This window comes from Mobula birostris, chromosome 13 (assembly GCF_030028105.1).
Source record: "Mobula birostris isolate sMobBir1 chromosome 13, sMobBir1.hap1, whole genome shotgun sequence".
Classification (NCBI taxonomy): domain Eukaryota; kingdom Metazoa; phylum Chordata; class Chondrichthyes; order Myliobatiformes; family Myliobatidae; genus Mobula; species Mobula birostris.
In genome coordinates, this window is record NC_092382.1 from 21,511,827 (window position 1) to 21,525,470 (window position 13,644).

Below are 13,644 nucleotides of genomic sequence, written 5' to 3' on the forward strand. Positions count from 1 at the left end.
TCACACAATCCCAGTGACTCCCTTGTCCATTCGTCCCCCCAACATCCCTTCCCACCTATCTCCCACCCAGCACTAATCCTTGTAAGCGGAACAAGTGCTACACATGCCCTTACACTTCCTCCCTCACCACCATTCAGGGCCCCAGACAGTCCTTCCAGGTGAGGCGAGACTTCACCTGTGAGTCGGCTGGGGTGATATACTGCGTCCGGTGCTCCCGATGTGGCCTTCTATATATTGGCGAGACCCGACGCAGACTGGGAGACCGCTTTGCTGAACAACTAAGCCCTGTCCACCAGAGAAAGCAGGATCTCCCAGTGGCCACACATTTTAATTCCACGTCCCATTCCCATTTTGACATGTCTTTCCACGGCCTCCTCTACTGTAAAGATGAAGCCACACTCAGATTGGAGGAACAACACCTTATATTCCGTCTGGGTAGCCTCCAATCTGATGGCATGAACATTGACTTCTCTAACTTCAGTTAATGCCCCACCTCTGCTTTGTACCCCATCCCTTATTTATTATTTATTATCATTATTATTTTTCCCCATTTTTTCTCTCCCTTTTTTCTCCCTCTGTCCCTCTCACTATAGTGGGTTCACCTCCCCTTTCTTTTTCCCTAGGCCTCCTGTCCCATGACCCCCCCCCCCTTCTCCAACTCTGTATACCGTTTGCCAATTAACTGTCCAGCTCTTGGCCCCATCCCTCCCCCTCCCCCTCCCACTTTCCAATCTCTGACTATCTCTTCTTTAAATTAGTCCTGACGAAGGGTCTCGACCCGAAACGTCGACTGTACCTCTTCCTAGAGATGCTGCCTGGCCTGCTGTGTTCACCAGAATTTTTGTGTGTGTTCCTTGGTTAATGTGGCCGCCAGGGATGGAGTGAGACACTGACTTACAATGGTCACAGTCGCACACAGAATCTATGGCGAAGGAACATGCGGTGCCCGTGGATACAATCCCGGGATTGAGTGTGTTATTGATTGTAATAACAGTATTTTAATTTGTGTTTTATATAGTCTTGGGTATTTCATGTATGTTTTAATTCTAATAATTTTGTCATTGAATAAACTAATGTATATATCTCAGATATTCACACATACACATATACATGTGGGTTTTGGGGAGGAGGGGTGAGGGGTTTGGGAGGAAGAGGAGTGACGGGACGAGGAGTGGACTGATGAGACGGTGACCGTGGCGAAGTCATTGACTCAATAGGGGACGAAAAGGGGAGGCGAAAGTTCCTGTCACAAACTGGTGGTGATGTGGATAAGATAGAGTCGGGGTGAGGAGGAGTGAAACGACAGGAAGGGAGCGGGAGTGATCTGACCAGGAAGGAGGGAAAGTAATGGGACGAGGTGGGAGGGGATCTGATGGGACGGGAAGGGAGGGGAAGTTGCAGGACCAGGAAAGAGGGGTCTGAAAGGAGAGGGTGGGCAGGAACAGGATGGGGCGTGTGGGGGAAGGGTGGGTGATTTCGATCCTTCGCAAATAAGACGGACGGCAAGAAGGAGAGCGCGGACAGGGGAAATGGGGAGCGAGAGGTCGAGACGCGATCTGGGCTGATGGGACGGAGAGTTGAGTGTCTGAACGGAGGGAGAGGGGAGAGACTCACTCAACGAGAGAGGGAAGGGATCGGGTGAGGGAGCGAAATTTCCCATCGGACAACGTTCACCACCCAGGATGTGTTGGATGGCAGGAGAAAGGACAAGGGGACGGAGAGGGGAGGGTGTCAGGAGTGATGGAGTGAGTAGTGGAGAGACTCACAGGGTAACTGAAAGAGAGGGCGATGAGGAGTTGAGATTGAATAAACAGGGAGGGAAGTGAGTGGGAGGTGAGGAAAAGGGTGTGACTATTTCTACGATGCTGGGAGAGCAGTTTCAATGATAACCATCACAAAATGGCCACCAGCCAGGGTGAGACGGGCGGTGATAGAGGGGACAGAGAGCGGAGTGTGTCAGGAGTGACCGGATGCCGCGGGTGGGACAGGGCGACTCGTAACAAGGGAGCTTGAACTGGGGGGTTCCCACGGGGAGGAATGTGACCACGGGAATGTTACCCACCAACCCCCACCCCCAACTCCGTCTCCAAAATCCGGCCTTGATTTTCCTTTCAGGCCGCTCGGCCCGAATCCTTTGGGCTGTCCCGTGGAGCGGGGAATGTGTCGGCACTGGGGCCCGTCAGAGGCCGGGGTGGGCGCCGGTTCGCTGGAGAAGATGGAGGTGAGGTCCGGCGGTGCGAGCTGGTTAGCGTGGATCACCATCATTCTCTGTGGGTGGGGGAGAGGAGGGATCAGATTGAGGAGGGGACGGGAGAAAGAGAAGGTGAGGAGAGGAGACGGGATCCACTACCCACTCCCACAGCCTCTCTCTCCCTCCGTCCCTCTCTCCACCCCCTCTGTCCCTCCATCTCTTCCTCCCACCTCTCTCTCCCCCTCCCTATCCTCCTCTCCCCACCCCTTTCATTCCCTTTCTGCCCCCATCTCTCTCTCTTGCTCCCTCCCATCTCTCCCCACCCTCTTTCCATCTCCCCCCATCTCTCCCACCCATGTCCCATCCCCCGCCGCCCACACCCCCCCGGTGCACAGGAAGATCCCACTCACCACCGGAGGCCGCACGGCGCAGCACTCGAGGTTCCTGCAGTTGACGATGGCCGTGAGGACGGACATCACCAGGGAGACCAGGCAGTTCACCAGCAAAATCACCGTCACCCCGCTCACAGACCTCTGCCAGAGGGAGAGAGGGAGACATGGGGTGAGAGAGGGAGAGAGAAGGGCTCGGGCCGGGGAAGAGAGAGACAGAAGAGGGGGGAGAGAGGGTAGGGTCGGGAGCGGGAGTTTGGGGTAGGCGGAGGTGGGAGACCCAGACGGGGAGGAAGAGACTGGGGGGCGATGGGTGAGGAAGAGAGGGGGTGGGTGGGAGAGAGATGGGGAGAAAGAGGAGAGGTGGCACAGAGCAGTTGATAAAGGGAGAGTCAGACGGGGGGGAGAGAGTGGTGGAAGTCAGAGGGTAGAGAGAGGTGGGAGGGAAATGTGAGAGGCTGGAGATGAGAGAGGTCGGACAGGGAGGGAGAGAAAGGTGGAGAACAGAGGGGGGAGAGACGGAGAGGGGATGAGGGACAGAGAGGGGTGAACGAGGCAGAGGGGAGAGAGGGGGTGAGAGACGGAAAGGGGGAAAGGGGGGTGAAAGACAAAGTTGAGCAGAGAGGAGAGCTAGAGTGTGGAGAGTTGAGAGTGTGAGAGAGAAGAGGGGGTAGTTCCGAGGGAGGGGTGAGAGGGGAAGAGATAGTGAGGGGGGGAGTGAAGAGGGAGAGATGGCCGGTAAGAAGGAGGAGGGGAAGAGTTGTTTGGGTATGGGGGTAAAGTCGGGGGAGAGGGAAGGAGCGCGTTGGGTGGGGAGAGAGGGGGAGTGTGGGAGAGGGAGATGTGTTTACAAGTGTTGGGGGGAGTGGAGAGAAATCTCTGGTAACTCCTGTCTCGGGAATGTAGCTTTCTCTTCACGGAACACATCAGGTTTCGGGTGACGGTTCCCTGAAAGTGGGGAGACGGAGAGGGGGTGACAGGCGTGACAGGTTTAGGGTGACGGAGAGGGGGTGACAGGGGTGACAGGTTTTGGGTGATGGAGAGGGGGGTGACGGTTCCTTGAAAGTGGGGTGACGGGGAGACGGGGCGGTGAAGGCGGCGTTCGGCATCCCCGCCATCGTCGGATCGGACACCGGGAACAGGAGACCGGAGATCCTGGGGATTTACGGGGATGTCGCCGGGACTGGAGGGACTGAGTTACGGAGAGAGGTCGGGCGGGTTGGGAATTTATTCCCGGGAGTGTCGGGATGACCTGACAGGGGTGTGTAAAACCACCAGGGGCACAGACAGGGTGAACGAACACAGACATTTCCCCAGGGTCGGGGAATCGAGATCCAGAGGGCGCAGGTTTTAGAGATTTAATAGGGGACTCCGAGGGGAAACTGTTTCACCCAGAGGGTGGCCCGTCTGTGGAAGGAGCTGCCGGGGGAGGGGACGCTACAACCGAGGGGAGGGGGGGTTCTGAGGGAGCTTGGCGTGGAGGGAGGGAGCGCTACCGGGAGGGAGGAAAGCGTCGCGGGAGAGGGGAAGGCCGAGTGGAGATCTCCGGCGGTTGAGGGGGTGTTGAGGGCTGGTTCGCCAGTGTGTTGGGTGTGCGGGGGGGGGGGTGCGGAACACTCACCATCCGGCACCCGGTGTAGCAGTACCCGATGCAGGGGAAGACCGGGACGTTCAGCGAGTACAGGATGACGGCGGGAGGGCAGGCGAGAGCGCAGATCACATTCGCGACCAGGCAGGCGATGGTCTGTCGCAGAGAGAGAGAGAGAGTGTGTGAAAGGGGTGACAGAGAGAGAGAGTGTGTGTGAAAGGGGTGACAGAGAGAGAGGGAGAGAGAGAGAGAGAGAGAGAGAGAGTGTGAAAGGGGTGACAGAGAGAGAGAGAGAGTGTGAAAGGGGTGACAGAGAGAGAGAGAGGGAGAGAGAGAGAGTGTGAAAGGGGTGACAGAGAGAGAGAGAGAGTGTGAAAGGGGTGACAGAGATAGAGAGAGAGAGAGAGAGGGAGTGTGGGGGGGGCGGACAGAGAGAGAGATAGACTGAGAACGACAGAGAGAAGAGGGGTGGGGAGGGACAGTGATGGGACAGAGAGAGATAACAGACGTGGGGGATGGACGGAGAGAGAGAGGGAGGGAGAGAGTGTGTGTCAGAGAGAGAGAGAGGGAGTATGGGGGGGCGGACTTAGAGAGAGATAGACTGAGAACGACAGAGAGAAGGGGGTGGGGAGGGACAGTGATGGGACAGAGAGAGATAACGGACGGGGGCGGATGAACGGAGAGAGAGAGAGAGAGACTGGAAAGGAGGAGAGCGGCGAGAGGAAGGCAGGAAGCAGGAAGTCGAAAGGAAGAGCGGATGGGAACAAGGGAGAGAGAGATAGAGAAATTGGAAGAGAGAGGGGGAGAAAGGTGAAAATGGAGAGGAATGAGAGAGTGTGAATGAAGGGAGGAGGGAGAGAGGGGGATAAAACCTGAGAGGAGGGAGAGAGAGGTGGAGGGAGGGAGGATGGGATGAGAGAGGGGAGGGAGGGGGGATGGGATGAGAGAGGGGAGGGAGAGAGGGGGATGGGATGAGAGGGGTGAGAGAGGAGGAGGGAGAGGGGAAGAGTGGGGAGGGAGAGGGAGAGGGGAGGGACAGAGGGGGATGGGATGAGAGAACGAAGGGAGGAGCGACAGAGGGGGAGGGAGAGAGGGGGATGGGATGAGAGGGGGAGGGAGAGAGGGGAGGGAGGGGGGATGGGATGAAGGGGGGATGCGATAAGGGGGAATGGGGATGGGATAAGGGGGGAGGGAGAGGGGGGATGGGATGAGAGAGGGAGGGAGAGAGGGGGATGGGATAAGGGGGGACCCGGAGACCGGGAAACGTAAACCGTCAACGGTGGGGAGTGTCGAGGGACGGGGGGACTCGGGGAGAGAGGGACAGATCAGGAGGGAGGGGAGGGGATGGGAGGGCATGACCGGGGAAGAGAGAGGAGGGAGAGGGAGGGGAGACGGAGACAGGGAGGGGAGAGTTGGGGGTCGGGGTCGGGGAGAGAGGGACAGAGATCAGGAGGGAGGGGGTGGGGGGACATGGCCGGGAAAGAGAGAGGAGGGAGAGGGAGGGGAGACGGAGAGAGGGAGGGGAGAGTTGGGGGTTGAAGTGCGGAGTCGGGGAGAGAGGGACAGAGATCAGGAGGGAGGGGGTGGGGGTGGGGGGACATGGCCGGGGAAGAGAGAGGAGGGAGAGGGAGGGGAGACGGAGACAGGGAGGGGAGAGTTGGGGGTCGGGGTCGGGGAGAGAGGGACAGAGATCAGGAGGGAGGGGAGGAGATGGGGGGACATGGCCGGGAAAGAGAGAGGAGGGAGAGGGAGGGGAGACGGAGAGAGGGAGGGGAGAGTTGGGGGTTGAAGTGCGGAGTCGGGGAGAGAGGGACAGAGATCAGGAGGGAGGGGGTGGGGGTGGGGGGACATGGCCGGGAAAGAGAGAGGAGGGAGAGGGAGGGGAGACGGAGTGAGGGAGGGGAGAGTTGGGGGTTGAAGTCCGGGGTCGGGGAGAGAGGGACAGAGATCAGGAGGGAGGGGAGGGGAGGGGGGGACATGGCCGGGAAAGAGAGAGGAGGGAGAGGGAGGGGAGACGGAGAGAGGGAGGGGAGAGTTGGGGGTCGGGGTCGGGCAGAGAGGGACAGAGATCAGGAGGGAGGGGAGGGGATGGGGGGGCATGACCGGGGAAGAGAGAGGAGGGAGAGGGAGGGGAGACGGAGAGAGGGAGGGAAGAGTTGGGGGTTGAAGTGCGGGGTCGGGGAGAGAGGGACAGAGATCAGGAGGGAGGGGGTGGGGGTGGGGAGACATGGCCGGGGAAGAGAGAGGAGGGAGAGGGAGGGGAGACGGAGAGAGGGAGGGGAGAGTTGGGGGTTGAAGTGCGGGGTCGGGGAGAGAGGGACAGAGATCAGGAGGGAGGGGGTGGGGGGACATGGCCGGGGAAGAGAGAGGAGGGAGAGGGAGGGGAGAGTTGGGGGTCGGGGTCGGGGAGAGAGGGACAGAGATCAGGAGGGAGGGGAGGAGCAGGGGGGACATGGCCGGGGAAGAGAGAGGAGGGAGAGGGAGGGGAGACGGAGAGAGGGAGGGGAGAGTTGGGGGTTGAAGTGCGGGGTCGGGGTCGGGGAGAGAGGGACAGAGATCTGGAGGGAGGGGGTGGGGGGACATGGCCGGGGAAGAGAGAGGAGGGAGAGGGAGGGGAGATGGAGAGAGGGAGGGGAGAGTTGGGGGTTGAAGTGCGGGATCGGGGTCGGGCAGAGAGGGACAGAGATCAGGAGGGGGGGAGGGGGTGGGGGGACATGGCTGGGGAAGAGAGAGGAGGGAGAGGGAGGGGAGAGTTGGGGGTCGGGGTCGGGGAGAGAGGGACAGAGATCAGGACGGAGGGGGTGGGGGGACATGGCCGGGGAAGAGAGAGGAGGGAGAGGGAGGGGAGAGTTGGGGGTCGGGGTCGGGGAGAGAGGGACAGAGATCAGGAAGGAGGGGGTGGGGGGACATGGCCGGGGAAGAGAGAGAAGGGAGAGGGAGGGGAGAGTTGGGGGTTGAAGTGCGGGGTCGGGGAGAGAGGGACAGAGATCAGGAGGGAGGGGTGGGGGGACATGGCCGAGGAAGAGAGAGGAGGGAGAGAGAGGGGAGACGGAGAGAGGGAGGGGAGAGTTGGGAGTCGGGGTTGAGGTCGGGGAGAGAGGGACAGAGATCAGGAGGGAGGGGTGGGGGGACATTGCCGGGGAAGAGAGAGGAGGGAGAGAGAGGGGAGACGGAGAGAGGGAGGGGGGAGTTGGGGGTTGGGGTTGGGGTCGGGGAGAGAGGGACAGAGATCAGGAGGGAGGGGAGGGGGTGGGGGGGACATGGCCGGGGAAGAGAGAGGAGGGAGAGGGAGGGGAGACAGAGAGAGGGAGGGGAGAGTTGGGGGTCGGGGTCGGGGAGAGAGGGACAGAGATCAGGAGGGAGGGGAGGGGGTGGGGGGACATGGCCGGGGAAGTGAGAGGAGGGAGAGGGAGGGGAGACGGAGAGAGGGAGGGGAGAGTTGGGGGTTGAAGTGCGGGGTCGGGGTCGGGGAGAGAGGGACAGAGATCAGGAGGGAGGGGGTGGGGGGACATGGCCGGGGAAGAGACAGGAGGGAGAGGGAGGGGAGAGTTGGGGGTCGGGGTTGGGGTCGGGGAGAGAGGGACAGAGATCTGGAGGGAGGGGATGGGGGGACATCGCCGGGGAAGAGAGAGGAGGGAGAGGGAGGGGAGACGGAGAGAGGGAGGGGAGAGTTGGGGGTTGAAGTGCGGGGTCGGGGTCGGGGAGAGAGGGACAGAGATCTGGAGGGAGGGGGTGGGGGGACATGGCCGGGGAAGAGAGAGGAGGGAGAAGGAGGGGAGATGGAGAGATGGAGGGGAGAGTTGGGGGTTGAAGTGCGGGGTCGGGGAGAGAGGGACAGAGATCAGGAGGGAGGGGATGGGGGGACATGGCCGGGGAAGAGAGAGGAGGGAGAGGGAGGGGAGACGGAGAGAGGGAGGGGAGAGTTGGGGGTTGAATTGCGGGGTCGGGGTCGGGCAGAGAGGGACAGAGATCAGGAGGGAGGGGAGGGGGTGGGGGGACATGGCTGGGGAAGAGAGAGGAGGGAGAGGAAGGGGAGACGGAGAGAGGGAGGGGAGAGTTGGGGGTCGGGGTCGGGGAGAGAGGGACAGAGATCAGGAGGGAGGGGGTGGGGGGACATGGCCGGGGAAGAGAGAGGAGGGAGAGAGAGGGGAGACGGAGAGAGGGAGGGGGGAGCTGGGGGTCGGGGTCGGGGCCGGGGTCAGGGAGAGAGGGACAGAGATCAGGAGGGAGAGGGAGGGGATGGGGGGACATGGCCGGGGAAGAGAGAGGAGGGAGAGGGAGGGGAGACGGAGAGAGGGAGGGGAGACGGAGAGAGGGAGGGGAGAGTTGGGGGTTGGGGTCGGGGTCGGGGAGAGAGGGACAGAGATCAGGAGGGAGTGGATGGGGGGACATGGCCGGGGAAGAGAGAGGAGGGAGAGGGAGGGGAGACGGAGAGAGGGAGGGGAGAGTTTGGGGTTGAAGTGCGGGGTCGGGGTCGGGGAGAGAGGGACAGAGATCTGGAGGGAGGGGGTGGGGGGACATGGCCGGGGAAGAGAGAGGAGGGAGAGGGAGGGGAGAGTTCGGGGTTGAAATGCGGGGTTGGGGTCGGGGAGAGAGGGACAGAGATCAGGAGGGAGGGGAGGGGGTGGGGGGACATGGCCGGGGAAGAGAGAGGAGGGAGAGGGAGAGGAGACGGAGAGAGGGAGGGGAGAGTTGGGGGTCGTGGTCGGGGATAGAGGGACAGAGATCAGGAGGTAGGGGAGGGGACGGGGGGACATGGCCGGGGAAGAGAGAGGAGGGAGAGGGAGAGGAGACGGAGAGAGGGAGGGGAGAGTTGGGGGTAGAAGTGCGGGGTCGGGGAGAGAGGGACAGAGATCTGGAGGGAGGGGAGGGGATGGGGGGACATGGCCGGGGAAGAGAGAGGAGGCAGAGGGAGGGGAGACGGAGAGAGGGAGGGGAGAGTTGGGGGTCGGGGTCCGGGAGAGAGGGACAGAGATCAGGAGGGAGAGGAGGGGGTGGGGGGACATGGCCAGGGAAGAGGGAGAGGGAGGGGAAACGGAGAGAGGGATGGGAGAGTTGGGGGTTGGGGTTGGGGTCGGGGTCGGGGAGAGATGGACAGAGATCAGGAGGGAGGGGGTGGGGGGACATGGCCGGGGAAGAGAGAGGAGGGAGAGGGAGGGGAGACGGAGAGAGGGAGTGGAGAGTTGGGGGTTGAAGTGCGGAGTCGGGGAGAGAGGGACAGAGATCAGGAGGGTGGGGAGGGGATGGGGGGACATGACCGGGGAAGAGAGAGGAGTGAGAGGGAGGGGAGATGGAGAGAGGGAGGGGAGAGTTGGGGGTTGAAGTGCAGAGTCGGGGTCGGGGAGAGAGGGACAGAGATCAGGAGAGAGGGGAGGGGAGGGGGGGACATGGCCGGGGAGGAGAGAGGAGGGAGAGGGAGGGGAGACGGAGAGAGGGAGGGGAGAGTTGGGGGTTGAAGTGCGGGGTCGGGGAGAGAGGGACAGAGATCAGGAGGGAAGGGAGGGGTGGGGGGACATGGCCGGGAAAGAGAGAGAAGGGAGAGGGAGGGGTGACAGCGAGAGGGAGGGGAGGGTTGGGGGTTGGGGTCGGGGAGAGAGGGACAGAGATCAGGAGGGAGGGGGTGGGGGGACATGGCCGGGGAAGAGAGAGGAGGGAGAGGGAGGGGAGACGGAGAGAGGGAGGGGAGAGTTGGGGGTGGGGTCGGGGAGAGAGGGACAGAGATCAGGAGGGAGGGGGTGGGGAGGGGGGACATGGCCGGGGAAGAGAGAGGAGGGAGAGGGAGGGGAGACGGAGAGAGGGAGGGGAGACGGAGAGAGGAAGGGGAGAGTTGGGTGTCGGGGTCGGGGTCGGGGAGAGAGGGACAGAGATCAGGAGGGAGGGGAGGGGAAGGGGGGACATGGCCGGGTAAGAGGGAGGAGGGAGAGGGAGGGGAGAGGGAGAGAGGGACAGAGATCACATGTTTCTGCCCAATCCTCATTTCCTCGATCCGTTCGGTCTCCACACATCTGCCGGCCTCTGTTTTATGTGAGGACGATCACTGAATCTTCACCGGCCTCTGTGGTGGGGATTTACAGACATTCACCACCCTGTGAGAGAAGACATTTCCCCTCATCTCAGTCCCGGACAGTCCACCTCCAACTTCTTCACACAGATGGTCATCCGGGTGTGGAATGAGCACAAGTGGTGCATGTGAGCTCAATTTCAACATTTAAGATGTTCGTATAGGTACCTGCATGTTAGGGGTACGGGAGTAGGGAGTTGAAAAGCCTCAGCACCAACTAGATGGGCCAAAGGGCCTGTTTCTGTGTTGTAATTTACTATGACTCTGTGTCAAGAACATGAAATAATACTAATGTTTACTCTAATTCCTTCTAACAGCTGAGCAGACCAACCATACATCTGAGTTGGAGATATTTACATGGCGTTAAAACTGTGGCACTTTAAATTAACAGTACATACAAGAAAATCCCAGCTGCATGTTAACCAAGGCTATTTGTGTGAGAGTGTTTCAGTTACTGTGGGGCCAGGAACCCGTGCAGCTCAGTGGGAACAGGGAATAATACCAATGGAGAGAGTCAAACTGAGCCAGGTTACAGATTGGAGATGGCAGAAATGCTCCATTCTTAGAGAGACAGGAAGAGCATCAGAGAATTTGATGGTCATTCCAGATACAAGCACTGTGCCCAGTTACAACATAATTTCTCTCTCCAACTTGGGAGGAACTACACTGCAACAGTGTGATACCAGATCACACCTTGGCAACTAAAGTAATCTCATCTGAAATGTTGTCCTACACCCATTGATGGATTTTGTAAATCTTTTTACAGGTTAAAAACGACAAGGAATTTGTCTACGGAAATCTCGAACACAACACGCCAGTTTTGCTGTCTTTGTCCAGATATTTAAGAAGTGGAGCAAGGGATTCACTCGATCATCCTTCCTGCTCAGACTGTGGGGAGGAATTCACTCAGTCATCTCAACTGAAAGTACATCAGCAAGTTCACACTGGGACAAGGCCATTCACCTGTTCTGTGTGTGAGAAGGGATTCAGTCGGTCTTCCCACCTGTGGACACACCGGTCAGTTCACATCGAGCAGAGGCTGGTCACCTGCTGAATTTGTGGAGAAGGTTTCACTCGGTTATCTGACCTAATGGCTCACCAGCGAGTTCACACTGGGGAGAGGCCGTTCACCTGCTCAGTCTGTAAGAAGGGATTCGCTCAGTCATCTCATCTACAGAGTCACCAACGTGTTCACACTGGAGAGAGGCCGTTCACCTGCTCAGACTGTGGGAAGGGATTCACTCAGTCATCTCACCTATTGACACACCGGTCATTTCACACTGGGGAGAGGCCATTTACCTGCCCAGACTGTGGGAAGGGATTCACTCGGTCATCTCACCTACTGAGACACCAGTCAGTTTACACTGGGGGGAGGCCGTTCACCTGCTCAGACTGTGGGAAGGGATTCACTCAGTCATCTCACCTATTGACACACCGGTCATTTCACACTGGGGAGAGGCCATTTACCTGCCCAGACTGTGGGAAGGGATTCACTCGGTCATCTCACCTACTGAGACACCAGTCAGTTTACACTGGGGGGAGGCCGTTCACCTGCTCAGACTGTGGGAAGGGATTCACTCAGTCATCTCACCTATTGACACACCGGTCATTTCACACTGGGGAGAGGCCATTTACCTGCCCAGACTGTGGGAAGGGATTCACTCGGTCATCTCACCTACTGAGACACCAGTCAGTTTACACTGGGGGGAGGCCGTTCACCTGCTCAGACTGTGGGAAGGGATTCACTCAGGCATCCAAACTGAAGGTACATCAGAGAGTTCACACCGGAGAAAGGCCATTCACCTGCCCAGACTGTGGGAAGGGATTCACCCAGTCATCCCATCTACAGAGTCACCAACGAGTTCACACTGGGGAGAGGCCATTCACCTGCTCAGACTGCGGGAAGGGATTCGTTTGCTCATTCAATCTGAAGGTACATCAGCGATTTCACACTGGGGAGAGGCCGTTCACCTGCTCAGACTGTGGGAAGGGATTCACTTTATCATCCCAACTAAAGGTACATCAGAGGGTTCACACTGGAGAGAGACCATTCACCTGCTTGGACTGTGGGAAGGGATTCACTCAGGCATCTCAACTACTGACACACCAGTCAGTTCACATGGGGGAGAGGCCGTTCACCTGCTCAGACTGTGGGAAGGGATTCACTCGGTCATCTGACCTACAGAGACACCAGCGAATTCACACCGGGGAGAGGCCGTTCACCTGCTCAGACTGTGGGAAGGGATTCACTTGCTCATCCAGTCTGAAGGTACATCAGCGAGTTCACACTGGGGAGAAGCCGTTCACCTGCTCGGACTGTGGGAAGGGATTCACTGTGTCATCCAAACTACTGGCACACCAGACAGTTCACACTGGGGAGAGGCCATTCATCTGCTCAGACTGTGGGAAGCGATTCACTCAGTCATCTAATCTACTGAGACACCAGCGAGTTCACACTGGGTAGAGGCTGATCACCTGCTCAGGCATTGGGAAGAGATTCTCTCAGCCATCGCCAACAAATGTGCATCATTGAGTTCACACTGGGGAGAGGCCGTTCACCTGCTGTGCAAGTGGGAAGGGATTCACTCCGTTATCTAACCTTGTGACACATGACCGGGTTCACAATGGGGAGAAAGTTTCAATAAGCTGAATGCTGGATATTTGTTCATCGCCACTGCTGAATGCAATTTCGAGAGTGACTGTCGGTGCTGAACTCTGCAATTATTGCTGCTGCTTACCACACCCAGTTCTGCACCCTGGTCACTGGGCATGGGAGGAGTTTCTTCTGCTGCACATTCACCTTTAATGGGACTGGAGTTTAATATTCTGGATCTGTGATAAATAAATCAGTTCTATTTTAAACTCTGTCTCCGGTTCTTAGTGAATTTATAACACAACTAGTGTACAGAAGAGAGTCAACTCAGGCCTGCTGGACCCAGCCAGTGATTCTGTCCCATGACAGTCCTTTTAAATCCTCCCCTGCTGTTCATCTCTCGCTCTCCCTAGGGTGATGAGTTCCAAACAGTCACCACTCTGTGGGTGAGGAGGTTTCCGTTGAATTTTCTGCGGACTGAAGAAGTCGAGCTGACTGCAGTTCTGTCTGAGATGTTCTTCATCCCTCTAATCTCTGGGTTGAGGAAGAATGACATTGGGAGTTAATCTCCTTATTCAGGGCTCATTTCCACATTATGGGCCATTTTCCCTGCCTCTAAAGGGTTGTTAGAAAACACCACTGTCCTCAAAAGACTGAAAGCAGAATGGGAAACCATTAGTTGGATGTTCAACGGAGCAGGGTCAGAAACCAGAGGCGGGTCTGCACAGGGCAGAGTTTGGGGCTCTGGACGATGGTCGGGGTAAGAACGTGTGATGAGAAGGGAATCAGCAGTGGGGTGTGGCAGCGAATGACAGAGTGGAA

General features: G+C 58.7%; 2 protein-coding genes across 3 annotated transcripts in view; one reads left to right on the top strand and one right to left on the bottom strand.

Moving 5' to 3' along the window:
* LOC140208517 (NACHT, LRR and PYD domains-containing protein 3-like) overlaps window positions 1-13,644 on the bottom strand; it is a 467,255-nt gene that overhangs the window by 319,187 nt on the left and 134,424 nt on the right. The window lies entirely within an intron of this gene.
* LOC140208556 (uncharacterized) overlaps window positions 1-13,644 on the top strand; it is a 211,476-nt gene that overhangs the window by 127,014 nt on the left and 70,818 nt on the right. Inside the window, exon 3 of the mRNA XM_072277304.1 lies at window positions 12,163-12,689. Coding sequence (XP_072133405.1) covers window positions 12,163-12,689 — 527 coding nt within the window. The remainder of the gene's footprint in view (window positions 1-12,162; window positions 12,690-13,644) is intronic.